At 51.2% G+C, this 18,821-nt stretch overlaps 1 protein-coding gene and 1 long non-coding RNA gene across 3 annotated transcripts in view; one reads left to right on the top strand and one right to left on the bottom strand.

Moving 5' to 3' along the window:
- The window catches only part of ANK1 (ankyrin 1), a 232,872-nt gene that overhangs the window by 111,132 nt on the left and 102,919 nt on the right, over window positions 1–18,821 (top strand). The window contains 1 exon segment of the mRNA XM_021078313.1: window positions 18,429–18,530. Within this exon segment, the coding sequence (XP_020933972.1) occupies window positions 18,429–18,530 (102 nt within the window).
- LOC110257497 lies at window positions 3,832–9,859 on the bottom strand. 2 transcript variants are annotated; one of them, XR_002340153.1, is made up of 4 exons: window positions 9,492–9,859; window positions 5,044–5,133; window positions 4,557–4,673; window positions 3,832–4,461 (listed from the first exon to the last, which is right to left on the bottom strand). It is a non-coding gene; the product is annotated as an uncharacterized LOC110257497 (long non-coding RNA). The 2 variants fall into 2 exon arrangements; XR_002340152.1 differs by having other exon boundaries at window positions 3,837–4,278.

Here is an 18,821-nt window from a genome sequence, read left to right as displayed (position 1 = left end):
CCTGGCTGGGCAATTGTCATTTCATTTAGATGGTGATTATGGGGAGGGGCTGGGAGGTGAGGACGGAGGGGTGAGATCCTTTCCTGTAGCAGAGCCCAGGCCTCCAGGGGAAAGGCCACGCCTGTGACAACCCCCGCCCCACGCCACCCCAGAATCGACTGTGGTTCCAAGGCTGTTCCCGCAGGGACCACATAATGGTTGGTGAGGAAATGAATGGTTTGGCCAACCAGCCCTGGACCCATGATTTGTTTTCTTCGACCGATGTGCCGTTTTACAATCTGAATGGATCAATTCAGATTCCAACTGGGCTACTGTTGATGGAGCCTCTGGTGTGTAGCCAGGGTCGTGTCAACACGCGTGTCTTGTTTTGACCTGGCCTGGCAGAATCCCATTCCATGAGTTGGGAGCTTAATCCTGTTCATCAGGTATGGAGAGTAGCTTCCGTGCTGGGCACAGGAGTTTGGAGATGAATGGAAGATGCTTGTCCCATCCTTACCTCCCTGCCCGGTTTCCCCCCCCCGCCCCTGGGCGGGGGGGGGGGGGGTGTCCTGGAACTGCTCAGTGGAAACCCTTGCTTGTTCTCAAGGCAGTTTTTTCTTTCGGGATTCTGGGTCTGTTTCTTATTCAAAAAGAGAAGTGGATACCAAAGCTGAAACTTGTTAGCGTACATGAAACATTCTGTTCTCGTCATCTGGTTGTTTGATGGAAAACAGTGGCGTCTGGTGCCTATTGGCTTCTCACTACTGGGAAGATAATCCTGTCCCCTGCGGACTAGCCCCTCGAGCCCACTCCCCACGCTTCTCTCCAGCACAGGGCAGGATTTCCCAGGTGGTGGGCACAGAGACCCCTGTGGGAGTCAGGCTTTGCTTGCCCCCTTCTCCACAGCAAATTCTTGGCTATGGGCTCTCCAGGGCTGGGGCCAGGGGGCTGGGGTTTCTAGGTCTGCTTTGAAAATCAGAGGAGAGGCGTTCCCATGGTGACCCAGAAGGCTAAGAATCCAACTGGTATCCATGAGGCTGCAGGTTCCATCCCTGGCCTCGCTTAGTGGGTTAAGGATCCTGTGTCGCTGAAAACTACTGCATAGGTCTCCCGTGGTGGCTTGGATCCCATGTTGCTGTGGCTACGGCTGTGGCTGTGGCCTCAGCTCCAGCTCTGATTTGACCCCTGGCCTGGAAAATTCCATATGCTGCAGGTCCGGCTGTCAAAAGAAAAAAAAAAAAATCAGAGGAAAGGGAGAGGCTAGATATACAAAAAGGCACATGATTTTTCACCCTGAGTGTGGGGGTCTAGTTTCAAAATCTCAATACTGAAACACAGACCCAGCATGTCACTCAAGGGTTCAGTGTGAGAAGTCAAATTCCACTGAGGTCATGTCCCAGAGGGACCTCCAATTAGAGAGACCCCTTTGATGGACGGTCAGTGTCTGGTCTCAGGACTAAGGGGAACCCCTGTGTGTAAGTGAAGAGAAGATCCTAGATCCAGCCTCGCTCTCCCTGCCTCCCCCGTGCGATCTTGGCTTTGACGTTGGCCTGCCCTGGAATGCACGGAGTACCTTCTCATAAGTTTAAAAATAGACCCCAGGCCTGCCAACCCTCTTAAAAGGAACATGATAGACACCAGTGCCAGCACCGTGGGACTTGATACCCAGCTCCAATCACCTCCCTAAATAGACCCTGCACTCACTCGGGATCCTTGCTCCAGGGAGGCGGGGCCCAGGGCCACTGAACTGGCCACCGGGGAGCTCACCCCACAGTGAAATAGAAAAATAACCAAGGCTCTCAGCTCTCATCACTCAAGGTCTGAAGGAGTCACCCTGGATTTCTGGGGCAATCTGACTCAAGAGCTGAAGCATCTATTCTGCCAAGTTCCTCCCTAATTAACTGGGGAAGGGGCTAGGGCAGGAAGGGCCCAGCAGTGTCCCCAAGGGGAAAAATACCCCCCACACACACACACCAAGTAGGATGTTTTAGAGGGTTCACAGACTCCCCCAGGGTGGGGTGGGAGTGTAGCGCAGCTCCGGGGGGCGGGGGGGGGGGTGATAAGCCCGCCTGCCTTTCTCAGTAAAAGGTGGAGCTCCTGCAACCCACCCGTATCAGCCTCCCACAGAGACTCCAGCTGGGGCAACTCCCTGGGTGGGTGCGGGGCTGGGCAGATAGAAGAATGGTTCAGGGCAAAGCTATCCTGTAGGCAGGGATGCAGCAGGGAGGAGTGGTGGGCCCGGGCGGGGCTCAGGAGCAGGGCTTCAGCTGGACTTGTGCCCTGAGAATTCTTTCTCCACAGCAGAGAAAATGGAAATTAAAAATGATGCAGGGGAAAAAAAAATAAACGTACATCAAGAATTTGAAGCTTGGGGAGTTCCCAGTGTGGTGCAACGGGATCAGTGGCATCTTGGGAGCACTGGGCTGCAGGTTCAATCCCCGGCCTGGCACAGTGGGTTAAAGGTTGGGCATCGCCACAGCCGTGGCTTAGGTCAAAACTGTGGCTCCCATCTGATCTGTGGCCTGGGAATTCCATATGCCTCAGGGCGTCCAAAAAAGAAAAGAAAAAGGAAATGACGCAGTGAAAGTCTGAGAGGTCTAGTGGCTACAGCAGCTGGGCTGGCTGGGGTCTTATTCTTGGCCAAGGGTGCTCCGACCTTGCACAGGCAATAACCAGCCTCTAAGTTCCAGGGTCAAAGCGAAAGCAGTCACACCCCCTACCTCGAGGTGTGTGTGTGTTGGGGGGGGTGGCACGTCCACCTTTGACAAAAGCTTTCGTGATGCGAGGAAAGAAGGGGGAAAGAACATTGTTGTCATTCACTGAAGACCTACTATGTGCCTGCAGTGGTGCTGGGCATTTTTACGTTATTCTCACAATACCCAGGAAGGGGCCAGGAAGAGGAGAGCTTATTTTCATTTCACTGATGAGGAAAACGATGCTCAGAAAAGTTATTTCCCTTTTTTTAGGTTTGCCAAGGGAGGAACGGGCAAGGCCAAGTTGTAAAGCAAGAGAGAGGTATTAAGGCATCAGAGGGGCACGGGCTGAGCTCCAGATGGCACCAGCCCTGACTGTGAGGAGGGCGAGGCTTATAAAGTCTCTGTGGCGGGAACTTGTGGCAGGAACGACGAAGGAGGAGGAGGGGAAGGTCAAGGGATGGGTAGGGGGTCAAGTCCCATGACAGAGGGCAGTCAGTCCTTGTAGGAGGTTAATCTATGCAGGCAGTCTTTTTCCACAGGCCATTGTTTCTTGCTGCCCAACTTGAGCATCCATATTCTGGGAGGGGGTGTCCATAGCAGGTCTCCAGGTGAACAGCCACATTTGGGGGGGTGTGGGGGGTCTATCTCTGTCCTCCAGGGAACATATCACTTTCATCAAAAGTTACAGTTTGGGTGTTCCCATTGTGGCGCAGCGGAAACGAACCCGACTAGTATCCATGAGGACTTGGGTTCAATCCCTGGCGTCACTCAGTGGGTTAAGGATCCGGCGTTGCCGTGAGTTGTGCAGGTTGAAGGTGAGGCTTGGATCTGGCATCGCTGTGGCTGTGGTGTAGGCAGCTGCAGCTCCCATTTGCCCCCTAGCCTGGGAACTTCTTTATGCTGCAAGTGCAGCCCTAAAAAGCAAAAAAAAAAAAAAAAAAAAAAAAAAAAAGGTTACACAGTTTGACTGTCAGCCTGTTAACTTCAAATTTTTTGTATTGTTTTGTTTTTATGGCCACACCTTCAGCACATGGAAGTTTCCAGGCTAGGGGTTGAATCTGAGCTGCACCTTAAGCCTACAGCACAGCCTCAATAATGCAGGATCCAAGCCACGTCTGTGACCTACACCATAGCTCACGGCAACACGGGATCCTTAACACACTGAGGAGGCCAGGGATCGAACCCACATCCTCACAGAGACAATGTTGGTTCTTAACTCACTGAGCCACAATGGGAACTCTGACTTTGCATATTCTAAGGCTGCCGGGAAAAGCAAATGGTGATGCTGGTGCCTTTCAGTGCTGCGTCAAATTTTATTTCAGAGTAGGATTAAAACAGCCCTCTGTCCTCTGGGGACATGGGGGCGGGTGGGGGAGAGTGGTCGTTGACCAGGGCGTGAGGTGCCAGGAAGCCCAACTCTGGACTCCCCGGTCTGCTCTGAATCTCAGCTCCATCCCTTTACAGAGGAGCCAGCTTGGGTCCAGTCTGAAGCTGCCTGTTCCCATCTCCCAAAGCTTCCTGTGAAGGCAGTCGCCTGAGAATCCCATGCACTTGGGATGCTTTGCTTTATGCTTTTGAGCAAAAAGGAGCAGGCTCCCCGTTTCTGGAAGATTCAGGGAGAGTTGGTGGCAGAGGGGCCTGGAGCTGTGCCAGGCTCCCCCTCCATCCAGGTCCACTGTGTGCTGGGTCCCGTTCTTCCCCCCTGCACCATCTCCTCCTGGCACGGCTGAATGTGTTCTGGGGGACAGAACTCCTCCAGCCCTTCCTTACGCTTGTCTGCGAGGAACTGTAGAGAGAGCTGGTAAAATATTTGGCACAACTGGGAAAAAACAGCAGATGCCATGAACCTGTAGGCTAGAACAAGTGGTCTTGCATCCTTACCAAGAACCCTTCGGCTTTTTCTTTTTAGCCCAACAGTTCCTCTCCGGTCCTTTGCTTTGGTCGCTTTGCTTTGGTTTCAGTATCTCTCACTGGCTGGTTTCCTGGGCATTCTCAATCCTAGAAGTAAAAGTGCAGCCTTGAGGTATGAAAAGAGCCAGGAAACAGGCAGGGAGGCAGGATGATTATTTGCTGTCTAAGGGCGTGGATGGAAGGTTAAGGAGGGACAGTCAATGGGGAGAGAAACGAAGGGCTTATCTTTCTGAATCCCTGGAGCCCAAAGCACCCCTTACAAGTGGGCTCCTTATCCTGGGCTTCTACACAACCCATGGGATGGTGACATATGTTTCTTTACCATCCCAGAGGATCTCCAGCAAAGATTCAGCCCTTTCTGAGCAATGAGTTCTATTCAGCCACATCCCTTACAGCTGAAAGAATTCTTTCTGTCTGATCAAAGACTTCTTCACGTCAATTTAACCCCGTGACTTACGGTTTCCTCATGACTGTGGAAACAGATGCGCACGTCATGTTCATACATCAGTCAGCAAGTGTTTCTGTGTCACCTCTGCCCACCTTTGTGCTGGTCATACAGGGAAGCAGGAGGGAAGGTGAGGGAGAGGGACGGGGGAATACAGAACAGGTGAACCAAGCTGTCTTGCCTTTGAGGAGCTTATAATTGAATCATGGTACCCAGGCTGCTGCACCTGGGAAAGGGCGCCATGTTGGTCCCACTTGGAGACCCAGGCTCTGGAGTGGAGGAGTTTCTCCCTGAGCCCTCACTTCTTTCGTGTTGATTGTCCCAGGTCTTTTAACCTCTGTTCTTATTAAATAATGTCCCTGGAATTGTTCCCTTCTTCTCCGCTTGGGCTTTGGCCAACTCTGCACATCTAGGTTGCAAAGCCTCAACCCTACCGAGGTCACAACCAATGGCAAGAATCCTTGGCAGTCCTGAGTCCTCGAGTCCTCTGATGATACCTCAGCACCTTGCCCCTCCTCTCAACAGTACCGTGCGTTGTGTTCAGCTTTCAGACCACTATGACTAGTTCATCTTTTTTCTTTAGGATGTATATAACCCATAGCATTCATGGTATAAAGGACCCAGGGCTTAGGAGTTACACTATCTGGGTATTAGAATTGGATTGGGAATTTTTTGCTATTTAACTTTGAACTTTTCACTTGACTTGTAAGATCATAGTTTATCTCACCTTGAGAACAGATATGCTGGGAGTTCCCATTGTGGCTCAGCAGTAAAGAACCTGACTAGTATCCATAAGGGTGCAGGTTCAATCCCTGGCTTTGCTCAGTGGGTTAAGGATCTGGCATTGCTGTGAGCTATTGAATAGGTTGCAGACGCGGCTTGGATCCCTACTTGCTGTGGCTGTGGTGTAGGCTGGCAGCTATAGCTTTGATTAGACCGCTAGCCTGGGAACTTCCATTTGCTGTGGGTGTGGCGCCCTAAAAAGACAAAAAGAAAAAAAGAAAAAAAAGAAAGGAAATAGATATGCTGTGTATAAAGAAGTCTCAAAACTCAATAATAAGTAAATAAGCAACCCAGTTTAAAAAATGGGCAAAAGGGAGTTTCCTGATGGCCCAGCAGTTTAAGGATCTGGCATTGTCGCTGCTGTGGCTTGGGTTGCTGCTATGGCGCAGGTTCTTTCTCTGGCCTGGGACCTTACACATGCTGCGGGCATGTCCAAAACAAAACAAAACAAACAACGACATAATAATAAAACCTTTAAAGCAGTAAAAAATAAAAAACGGGCACAAGATTTGAACAGACACGTCACCAAAGAAGATATATGGATTGCAAGGAAGCCCCTGAAAAGGTGTTTAGCATCATTAGTTATTAGGGGAATAGAAACTAAAACCACAATACTACCACACGCCTATCAGAATATCTAAATTGGCTGGTCATACCAAGTGCTGGCAAGAAAATGGACCAATGGGAGGGACTATAGAGGGGCAGGAGGAAACTTTTGGAGGTTCATTGTCTTGATAGTAGTGGTGGTTTTATAGGGTTATGTCATATATAAAAGGTTACGTATATTTTATACTTATATATATAGGTTATAGAGTTATGTATATATAAAAACTTACCAAATTGTGCGTTTTAAATGTGCAGTTTATAGTGCATTGTTCATACTCTTCAGTACAGCTGTTGAAAACAGTCTCTTTTCAGTTCATGGTTTGAGTGCATTGCATCAGTGTTTTTGAAACTATGATACGTATTATTCATCTTCCATTTGGGCAGGGCATTTCTCTCTCTCAATATTAATGTTGGAACAGTGCTTTAGAATCCCTTGAGATATTCCACTGGGCTATGGATCGGGGCTGTTCCAGTAACCATAATTTATTAATTGAAGCTCTCTATGTAGAGGCTCTTAGCAAATCTGAGAGGCGGTTTTTAAGAGGCTCAGAGCTAGAGACATGCAGGGTAACCCGTGCTTTTAAAATGTGTGCCCTTTTGCGCGTAGAGAAGGGGGTGTGGTGACTTCCTGTCCTTTGGTCCAGAGGTGTGGCGTTTTCTGCCTTTCAGGGGTTGCCCGTCCTCTGTGTGCATTGAGGTCTTGGGCCTAGAGAATACTGCTGTTGCTATTTTTTTTTTTTTTTTTTTTGCTTTTTAGGGCCGAACATGAGGCATATGGAAGTTCCCCCAGGCTAAAGGTCACCACCGCCATAGCAACACAGGATCCAAGCCGTGTCTGCGACATACACCACAGCTCACAGCAACACCAGCTGCTTAACCCACTGAGCAAGGCCAGGGATCGAACCCACATCCTCATGGATACCAGTGGGGTTCGTTACAGCTGAGCCACAATGGTAACTCCCCTGCTATCTTTAAATACCAGCAGTTTCACCCCAATGGGGAGGGGCATGCTGCCTTATACACTTCACTCTTTTTTTTGGCAATAACCTGTTCCTCTCTCCTGATCTTGTTTATCCCATTTATTTGGGACTTTCCCCTAATTGTCAAATGGCTTTGAAAACACTTTCCTTTATTTTTTAGGGCCACATCCAAGGCATATGGTGGTTCCTGGGCTAGGGGTCTAATTGGAGCTGTAGCCGCTGGCCTACACCACAGCCACAGCAACTCCAGATCCGAGCTGCGTCTGCGACCTACACCAACGCCAAATCCTTAACCCACCGAACGAGGCAGGGATTGAATCTGAGTCCTCATGGATGCTAGTCAGATTCGTTTCCGCAAGCCACGACGGGAACTCCCGTTTTGCTTTTAATTGACGTATAGTTAACTCACAATATTGTATTAATTTTTAGTTTTAGGTGTACAACATAGTGATTCAAATATTTGTATTGATTATACTCCATTTGAAGTTATTACAAAATATTGGCTATATTCCCTGTGCCAAATGTCATATCCTTGTATCTTGTTTATTTTATACCCAGTAGCTTGTACTTCTTAATCCCCTTCCCCTTTGTTGCCCTCCTCGCTGCTCTTCTCTCTACTGGTAACTAGTTTGTTCTCTATCTGTGAATCTGTTTCTGTTTTGTTATATTCATTTGTTTGTTTCATTATTTATACTAGACATGTAAGACATATACATGAAAACAGTGTGAGTCTCTCTCTGTCTGCTTATTTAGTCTTAATCAGTCTCTTTCTCTGTCTGGCTAAATTTCAGCAAGTATAGTACCCTCCAGGTCCATCCCTGTTGCTGCAAATGGCACTATTTTGTTCTTTGTATGGCTGAGTAGTATCCTACATATACGGGTGGTTGTCTCTCTCTCTCTCCTCTCTCTCTCTCTATATATATATACACACACACACATACCATATCTTTATCCATTCCTCTGCTAATGGATGCTTAGGTTGCTTCCATATCTTAGCCATTGTAAATAATGCTGCTATGAACACTGGGATGCAGATATCTTTTCGAATTAGTGTTTTCACTTTCTTCAGATAATATCCAGGAGTGGGACTGCTGGATCATAATGGTAGTTCTATTTTTAGTTTTTGGAGGAACCTCCATACTGTTTTCCACAGCGGCTGCACCAATTTACAAGAGCGCCTTACTTTGGCAAACACTCGGGTTTTTTTTCTAACCTCAGAGCAGCCTGCTGGTTGTCCCCCCTGGCACCGGGTGCACTTGGGCTGGGGATCTTGCCACTGCTGCTAATGGAAGGGCTTTGGGTCAGTGGGACCCTGTGTTTCCTAATAGCAACCTTGGGTCCTGACCTTCATCTCTCTGGGCTCAGCTTCCGTGTCTGTACAGCTCCAACAGCATCTTCTACCTTTAGAGGCGGCTGTGAGTGTTAATGAGATAAGGCAATATGTCCATCACCTAATAGGTACTCAGTTACCTCCCAACACACAGCTCTCCCGTGCCCATGTGTCAGGGCAGGAGAATTGGGAAAACAGCATTTGGTATTGTGTCTAGACTGCTAACTGAAGAGAGCATGAGTTGGGCTCATGATCCAAAACATCCAAGTGGGAACAAACAGCATCACCAGCGGCCCTGCCAGTTTCCATCACCCTTTCTGCTGGCCATTTCTCAAGGCTCAGCGTAATCCCGTGTTGTATCCAACCCCCGACACGCTTTCGACATCTGCCCCCGAAACGACCTCACCAAAAGGTGAGGATGGTCCCGGGCAGAAAGCTGGGAGCTTCCTCCCGCCTTGGGTGACAATCCCTGAACATCGTCAGACTGGCGGCAGGAGAGAGAGAACGTAGTAACAGATCTGAGTCCTGCCTCTCAGCTTCACTCCGCGGCTCGGCTCTCCAGCAGGAGCTGGAAGAAGCTGATTAGCTGGTGTCTCAGGACACGATGTAAACGCTGTAAACACGCAGATTGGCGATGGGGCATAAATAGACTCTGCTGAGCTCACCCTGGCCGTCTCCGCCGGCTCCGGGGCCCATTCACCCGGGCGCTCGGGGAGGCAGGAGGCAGGGCGGGGAGCGCCATGCAGCTTGGAGCTCCTCACCTCCATTGGACGCGTGTGCCTCCTCTCTGCAGCCGCAGGACGCTGCCCTCCGCCGGCCGGCCGCCCCTGCAGCTCGGCCCGCACCCCCGCCGCACCCTCCACGCGCCCGCACCGCGGGGTTCGGCCGCAGGTGCTTCGTCTCCGGAGATCGCTTCACATTAACTTTCCCATCAGACACGAGGATGGGGAGAAAATGAAGAGACCCCACTAGCGGCTGGCTGACGGGCCGGAGCCAGGGTCCGCGCGCCGGAGCCGAGCCCAGGCGAGCGGCGGGCGCCTGTATTTTTAGCCAGATGCCGCGTAACTTGCTGGCGCTCCCCGCGCCTCCGAGCAGATAACGGGGGAGGGGAGCCGGGCGCGGGCTCAGATTTCCGCGCGGGCGCCGGACGATGGCAGCGCGACAGGGCAGGTCGGGTCCAGACGCCGCGGTGAGTGCACGGCCAGCCCGCGCCACGCGGGGTCCCCGCCGCCGCGCCCCTCGCCGCGGGCTCGCCGGGCGCCGGGCGCCAACTTTCCGGGCGAGGGCGCGGGCGGGGGCGGGGACGTGCGCCGGCCGCCCTTCTGCTGCCTCACGCCCGCGGGCGGCGAGGCTTCTAGCAGGATCCAGAGGAAAATTCCTTTGGCCTGGAGGCCGCCGCCGCGGAGGGGCTGGTGCCGGGAGGCGGCGGGACCTGTGGCCGGGGCGGGCGCGTGGAGGTGCCCGGAGGAGAGTCCGGCCGGGACGATTCGGTTGGGGCGGCGGGGGAGGCGGGGGAGCAGGACGCCCGGCCGTTCCTCGCTGGGACCCACTCGGACCCGCGGGGATGCCACGGCTTTCGCCAGAGGAGGGCTGCCTCGCGCGCCCGCGGGATTCTGCCCCTGGACCTTAGAAACACTAGCGCCTGGAGGGCCAGAGGCAGCGGGAAAAGCCTGCGGGGCGGGGCTCCTTTTCCCTGTCATCCTCAAAGCCTCCTGGCGAACTGTGTATTGTCCCCATTTTAGCAATGGGGACGTCGAGGTTTGGGAACTTGTACGAGGCACAGACAGCATCAAGTGGCAGAACAGGGCTTCACGCCAGGTCTTCCCAAAGTCAGGGTCCACTGTGGCTTTTCTCACATCCCTGCATCACCCAGTCTCTAAGCAGGATGCCCGGAGAGCGCAGGAATGGAGCGGGTTTATAGCAAAGCTTCTCGGTTGTGCGGAGAGGTTATCGGAGAAGCTGGGGCTCCTGCTTACACACCTTGTTTCCTCAGTGACACCTTTAAGTGGTTCATGACATCTTTGTCAGTGGGAGTCGGGGCGGGGGTGGGGGGCCCGCACCTGGAGACAGTTTGTGAAGCTTCAATAGTACAACTTGACAGGAAAAAAAAAAAAAAAAAAAAGGTGAAATTAAGCTAATGAAAATGCACACTGGGGCCCAGGGCTCACGTCTCTATGGTGGGTGGGCTAAGGCTGGGCCCACACAGGTGCATACTGCCTGGCACTGGCTGTTCTTTCCCCCAGGCCCCCTCCAAGAACACCCCCCACCCCGCGGCTCTGAGTTTGAAGGAAATCTCAGAGGTCGAGGGCCTCTCTCCTATGTAGCTGCCTGCTGTACTTGGTCTCCTGGATGTACTGAGGCGCCTCAGGAAAAGATCTAGAACCTCTCCTGGGAGTTCTGACCGTGACCCTGTCAAAGAAACTTTCCAGTGCCCAAATAAGACCCTTTGGGAGAGAGAGACTGCCTTATCGCTGTTTACAAAAATTGATGAGAGCTCAGTTTCCATTGATCTTTTTAAAGAAGTTCCGCACTAAAAGGCCTTGAAAAAGTCCGTTGGGATTGTCCAGGGAAAGCTCAGGGCATCTCAAGCCCCAGAGGAGGTGTGAAGAGGCCCTGGGTTCTCCCACCAGGTCTAAACCTAGCCTTTGCCCGCGGGCTGCCTCCCAGCTCCCGCGCACAGGCTTGCTGACCTTGAGGCACCTGCTCCACCCCAGCCCGACACTGGAGCCCCCTGGGCTACTTACCTCTTACTATATTCGTATGGCCCCGCTCAGGAAGTGCAAGTTTAATAATAGTCTGGGTGTCTCAGGTAACCAAGGGTTCACCTCCCTTTTCCGATGAGCAGCCCTGATGAGAATTTGAGTCCCTGGAGGAATTCCATTCGCTTCCTTTCTCCTCCACTTACTTCCTCCCAAAGTGAGGGCTGGAGTGGGTACAGCCTCTGAGCGCAGGCAGTAGGCTCCCTCCAGCCAGAGCGGACCTGGAGAGACATCTCTGGGCCCTTGAATGAGACTCGTGAGGCAGCACAGCTGAAGGGCTGAAGGGCAAGACCCTGGAGACAGGCTGCTTAGAGCCAAATCCTGACTAAGCTGTGTGACCTTGGACAAGAAGCTTAACCTCTCTGTGCCGCATTTACTTCATCTGTGAAGAGAGGATAAGGTACTTGCCCCAGGAGATTATTGGGAGGAGCAAATGAAATCTTGGATGTTGAGTGCTTAAGAAGTTCCCTGGTGGCCTAGTGGTTAAGAATCCCGGCGTGGTCACTGCTGTATCTCTGTTTACTGCTGTGGCTTGGGTTCAGTCTCTGGTCTGGGAACATTCCACATGCTATGGTCACGGGGGAAAAAAAGGAAAGGCTTTATAAAGGTAACTTATTTTGTTAGGAAAGGCCGTTCAGGGACTCCAGGAAATGTGTGCGCCCCTCCCCCGCTCAGGGGTGGCACTAGCAATTTTCTCACGGGTCAAATTAGATTACAGTGAAGCTCAGGCTGAGGCAAGGGGCAAAGGCACCAATGAGCAGCCTTGGTGGGGAGGGAGCTCAGAGGGGCGACGGCTCTCAGCAGCGATGCAGGGTTTAGAGCCACCCTAGACTGATTTTCCAGACGTGATGGCCAGCCTTCCTGAGCCTGGTCTCTCACAGAGGGGCGTCTCTGAGGCTGCCCCACAGGGACGGGGGCACTTGGGGTTGGGGGGCTGGCCCGGACCCTGCTCCGATTTATCCTAGTGCAGAGCTAGTCCCGTTTGTATTTAGTCATTATTATTTTCTGGTGGGTATTGACTCAGGTAAATAACCTACATGGAACATATTGGCTTCTTCTGACTCTCTTTCTGCCCAGCTGGATTCCAAACTGTTCAAGATGCACCAGGAAACAGACACCTAGGACAGGTCATTGAGTGAGAGGTACTTGAACTAGACGCTTGGCCAGAACAAGGTGGCAGGAATGGGTCTCAGATTCCAAAGAGGGCCATTTGTTTTGCAGTCTAAATATTCCCCGAGACCTAGGATGTGCTGGGTACGTGCTTGTGGCATGGCTCGCCTAGGAAGTCTGTCACTTTTTCAAATCCTGAGGGCAGGGACCTGTATTCAGAATCTTTATTCTGTCTTTGCTCTAGCATGATCCTGGGCTTGAAACAGAGCCTCAGGAAATAGGAGGTAGAATTAAACTGGGGAAAGAACAGATTTGTGGTTGCCACAGGTGGGGGGGAGGAGGAAGTGAGATGCACGGGGAGTTTGGGGTTAGTAGCTGCAAACTATTATATTATACTTAGAATGGATAAGCAGTGAGGTCCTGCTGTACAGCACAGGGAATATATCCAATCACTTGTGATAGAACACGATGGAAAATACTAGGAGAAAAAGAATGTACAGGGAGTTCCCGTCGTGGCACAGTGGTTAATGAATCCGACTAGGAACCATGAGGTTGCGGGTTCAATCCCTGCCCTTGCTCAATGGGTTAAGGATCTGGCGTGGCCATGAGCTGTAGTGTAGGTTGCAGATGTGGTTCGGATCCCGTGTTGCTGTGGCTCTGGTGTAGGCCGGCAGCTACAGCTCTCATTGGACCCCTAGCCTGGGAACCTCCATATGCCGCGGGAGCGGCCCTAAAAAGACAAAAAAAAAAAAAGAGTGTACATATATGTATGACTGGGTCACTTTGCTGTACAGCAGAAATTGACAGAATCTTGTACATCAACTATACTTTAATAAAAAGTGATTTTAAAAAAGAATTCAATTGGGGGATGCACAGTGTCATGACACATTAATACAACCCACCTGTCAGATACCCCAATGGTCCTGCTTTGGTCCTGGCTACTCCATGCTTGGAGAGACGAAAGAGAAAATGAAAAAGCCTTCGCAATTGAACTTCACCTTTAACTAGCCACGTGACCTTCACAGGTCACTTTATTATTATTTTATTTTTTGGCCACAGACACAGAAGCTTCCGGCCAGGGATCAAACCTGAGCCACAGCAGTGACCATGCCGAATCCTTAATGGCTAGGCCACCAGGAACTCCTAGTCACTTTATTTTTCCCAGTAGTTTTTGTCATCAGGGAAATAAGGACTTGGACTAGCTGATTCCTTTCTAGAGGCCTGTCTTGGCCTCAGTGCAGTGCTCGGGGTCAGAGCTGGGACCTGCCAGGGACTCTTTCTCTGCTGTGGAGTCACTGTTTCATTGGAAGAGGCCTGGGACCTCTTCCAGCCCCTACTTCTGTCAGGGCTTCCTGGGCACCCTCAAGATTGGAATTGCTGAGAATGCACCTCAGGGTCAAGGGCAGTAGAAAGGTATCAGCTTGAATCAGGAAGTCATGGGCTGACTCTCTGAGTGTTAACTAAGGAAGAACTTGGGGCAAGTTGTTAATCTCTCCAAAGCTCAGTTTTGTCATCTCTAAAATGGGCCTAATATGGAGTTCTCGTCATGGCACAGTGGTTAACAAATTCGACTAGGAGCCATGAGGTTGTGGGTTCAATCCCTGGCCTTGCTGAGTGGGTTAAGGATCCGGTGTTGCTGTGAGCTGCAGTGTAGTTCGCAGACATGGCTCAGATCTGGCATCACTGTAGCTCTGGCGTAGGCTGGTGGCTACAGCTCCTATTGGACCCTAGCCTGGGACCCTCCATATGCCACCAAAGCGGCCCAAGAAATGGCAAAAAGACAAAAAATAAATAAATAAAATAAAATAAAATGGGCCTAATAATTGTACCTACCTTGCAGGTTGTGATCAGGATTAAAAGATAGATGTTGCTGGAGGTTCCTGTGGTGGCTCAGTGGTAACAAACCCAACTAGTATCCATGAGGACTCGGATTCAGTCCCTGTCCCTGCTCAGTGGGTTAAGGATCCAGAGTTGCTGTGGATGTAGTGTAGGCCAGCAGCTGCAACTCTGATTCATCCCATAGCCTGGGAACTTCCATATGCCAAGGGTGCAGCCCTAGAAAAAAAAAAAAATATATATATATATGGATGTTGGTGATATACTTTCTAATGATTGGGATTAGTATTAATATTTTCATGATTCTTTTATACACACAGCGGAAACTAGTTATCATTCCTCAGCCTCATCTGGAGTTTATCAGCCTGTCTGTCTGTCATCAATATCCTCCTTTGCTTCCTAGATTCAGTGCTTTGAATGGTCTGACAGGATCACTAGTTGGCCTTGCAGCTGTCTTTTACCCACCATCCTTAGGTTTTTATCCCAAATCCGATGATCCTGCTGCAGAAATCAGTTTGAATAGATGGAAGATGTATTTTGCCCTAATGCTTTCATTTTGGAGGGTAATATCCATTTCTCCCAACAGCTGAATCCAGACAGGCTTTCTGAATCAGCAGGGACAAACACTTATTTCTGGAGAGACTAAACCTTGAGTCTGATTCCTCTGGAAGTTCAGCTCCTGAGGAACTAACAGACTGATCCTCATTTCTGATATATTTCCTCCACTGCAGATGCCTCACCAAGGAGCAGAGGGATATTAAGTGCTGTGCGTTTTAGACCAAGGGGGGTCATGACCTAGCAGACACTTCGTGCTTTGAAGGACTCAAAAGAAATAGAAAGGGAGTTCCCTGGTGGCTCAGCGGGTTAGGATCTGGCATTGTCACTGCTGTGATTTGGGTCGTGGCTGTGGTGCAGCTTCTGTCCCTGGCCAGGGAACTTCCGTATGCCATAGGCCAAACAAACAAACACAAAAACCAAAAGAGAAGATTTAATCCTTACCTCACAATGCAATCAGTTTGGCTAGGGAAGGATAAAATTGGCATCCATCAAATAGTTAGAAAAATATGTACTTAGGAGTTCCTAAGAACCTGACATAGTGTCCATGAGGATGCAGGTTGGATCCCTGGCCTGGCTCAGTGGGTAAAGTATCTGGTATTGTGGCCAGCTGTGGTGTAGGTCTCAGATGCAGCTCAGATCCAGTGTGGCTGTGGCTATGGTGTAAGTCTGCAGCTGGAGCTCTGATTCGACCCTTAGCCAGGGAACTTCTACATGCAGCAGGTATAGCTGTAAAAAGAAAAAATATGTATATTTAAAGTGCATTTTAAAAATCAGACTCTTGTTCCTAAATATTAAGTGTCCAGGAATTCCCATCGTGGCTCAGCGGTAACAAATCTGACATCCACGTGTGTCATGAACCTGCAGACTCCGAGACTCAGAGCTTGCGTGTGAGCTCTGAGGACCCACTCAGGCCTGGAGTTGAGGAGGGCCGGCAGGATGTCAGGCTTTTGGGAAGATCAGCAAGGTCAGCTTGGCTGGGATCTAGAGCACCAGAGGCCTGAGGAGTGAGGGGACAGGGATGGGGCAGCCCTCCCGTATGGAGGTCCATAGAGCTGGAAAATCTTTTCCGCCCTGGATTAACTGGGTTAATGTGGAAGTTCCTAGGCCGGAGATGGAACCCATGCCACAGCAGGGACCCAGGCTGCTGCAGTAACAACACCAGATCATTAATTCTCTGAGCCACCAGGAAACTCCTGGATTAACTGTTTCATTGGCAAAGGCCTGCAGCCCCACTTTGGTTTCGTTGTGGAGCATTGTTTGAGATTGTTGGCTGTAGATTTAGAGTCTTCTGCATTTCCGTCATGTTTATTTGTTCCCTGTGGCTGCCGTAACAAAGTACCGTGAACTTGGTGGCTTAAAACAAGAGAAATGTTCTTGGAGTTCCCATTGTGGCTCAGTGGTCAACGAATCCAATTAGGAACCATGAGGTTGCGGGTTCGATCCCTGCCCTTGCTCAGTGGGTTAAGGATCCGGCATTGCCGTGAGCTGTGGTGTAGGTTGCAGACATGGCTCTGATCCCGCGTTGCTGTGGCTCTGGCATAGGCCGGCAGCTACAGCTCCAATTGACCCCTAGCCTGGGAACCTCCACATACCATGGGAGCAGCCCAAGAAATGGCAAAAAGACAATAAATAAATAAATAAATAAAATAAAATAAAACAAGACAAATGTTCTCTCCTGTAGTCTGGAGGCCAGAGGTCTGAAGTCAAGGTGTGAGCAGAACGCTGTGGGCTGGAATCTTTGCCTCTTCCAGCTTTAGCTGGTTGCCAGCTTCCTTGGCTTGTAGCCACATCACTCTGATCTATGCTGATGTCTTGTGTGCATGTGTGTGTGTTTTGTGTATGTATGTCTTTTTTTTTTTTTTTTTTTAGGGCCATACCTGCAACATATGGATGTTCCCAGGCTAAGGGTCGAATTAGAGCTACAGCTACCAGCCTACGCCAGAGCCACAGCAACACCAGATCTGAGCCACATCTGCGACCTACACCTCAGCTCTCGGCAACACCAGATCCTTAACCCCCTGAGCCAGGACAGGGATTGAACCCACATTCTCATGGACACCATGTCAGGTTCTTAACCCACTGAGCCACAACAGGAACGGAACTCCCTGTGTGTGTCTTCCCCTCTGTCTTATAAGGACTCTTGTCATTGGGTTTCGGGCCAATGTAGGTGATCTAGGACCATCTCAAACCCATGACATAATTACATCTGCAAAGTCTCTCCAAATAAGATCCCATCCACAGACCCCAGAGATCAGGGTGCAGACCAATCTTAGAAGGGGGCCACCGTTCAGCCCCCTGCAGCATGAAGGAGGGAGACGACGCCCCCAGATGAACCTTGGGGGTCATGGCCTGCCCTCCCCTCTTAAACTCACCCTGAGGGTGTTCCTCACGCAAGTCCCATGCTCAGCACTTGTGCTGATGCAATAATTATAATAATATGTAATATTGCCTTTCAGCTTCATAGCCAGTTATGATGGGAAAGGCCTTACCCTCCCCTGCTTACACAGGAGCGAAGGTGCCTGGGGACCGTGCCACCTCCCAGCCCCAGGCGCAGAGGAGCTGCTTGGAGCCTCCCACACTTGTCCGCCTTAATAGACCTTCTTCCCCCCACCCCCAGCTCTCACTCTGTAATGCAAAGCAGGGCCTGGATGCACCTGTAGGTGACTGGGCCACAGCCTATGGACCCAAGTGCTTTACCCTCACTCATGAAAGCTGGCAGGGTCACCTGCCAGCTAAAGCAGCAGAGCAGGGAGGCCACGCTCAGGATTTTAGAGCCAGGCAGCCTGCCATGCCTATTCCCTGTGCAAGCCCTTGGGCTCTCTGTGCCTCGGTTCCCTCATCTGTAGAATGGGAACAGCAGCAGCACTGACTTGGGGAGTTTTGAAAGGAGGACGAAATGCCTCTGTGTGTGTTCATACGTATTGCGTGTTAAGTGCTGGTAATAGTTCTCAGCTCATAGTCAGTGCCATGTGCTGTTTACTTAGAAATAAAGTAGCATCAGGGAGCACACGAGTTTGGCCCCTATGGCGCCTCCGTCTGTGACTCACCGGGGCTGGCTCTGTGATGTGGGTTCCTCAGGAGGAGGCAGAGCTGCTGGAAGCATCGAGGCAACGAGAGATGCCAGGCCTGCTGAGCGCCTAGAGGTGGAATGGGGTCCCTCTGGAAGGCTGGTCCCTCCCTGTCCTAGCCGAGAGGCTTGCTCATAAAAGCCCCAAAAGGCAGGGAGGCTGGCCTCTGGAGGCAGCCCCAGCCATGGGCCAAGAGCCATCAGGAGGGGCTCTGGACCCATCTGTGCCTGGGTACCAGGGTGGGCACTTTGCGGGATGGTGTTCTGGCTGCCACCGTGACCTTGCCCTTTATCGCAGCCCTGGGCTTGAATGTGCCCTGAGGTCGTCGCCACGCAGACCCGCTCACAGCTGCTCTCTCTCCCCACAGGCAGATGCTGCTACCAGCTTCCTGAGGGCAGCACGATCAGGTAACTTGGACAAAGCTTTGGATCACCTGCGGAATGGGGTAGACATTAACACCTGTAACCAGGTAAGTGGAACGCGGCCGGGCCTGTGGTCTCCAAGGAGCTGCTCCTGGTACCGTTTCCTGCAGGCTTTAATCGGCCCCTCGTAACCTTTTCCCAGAGGCCTCCAAACCCCCCAGGGCTTCTGAACCCTGGTGTTTGCGGCCCTGTGGTAGCCCAAGACCCCGCCGAGAAGGGCTGGTGCCCAAACAGTGTGGGCCATGCGCCTGCCCTGTCCCCCATGGCCTCTCCACTTAGAAGTCGGCTGATCCCCACTGTGGGCTTAGGATGTGTGGCCTTTGAAATGGGCAGGAAGA

This window comes from Sus scrofa, chromosome 17 (assembly GCF_000003025.6).
Source record: "Sus scrofa isolate TJ Tabasco breed Duroc chromosome 17, Sscrofa11.1, whole genome shotgun sequence".
In the NCBI taxonomy this organism is placed as follows: domain Eukaryota; kingdom Metazoa; phylum Chordata; class Mammalia; order Artiodactyla; family Suidae; genus Sus; species Sus scrofa.
The sequence above is the reverse complement of the archived record's forward strand: the minus strand, read 5'-3'. Positions and strand labels throughout refer to the sequence as shown.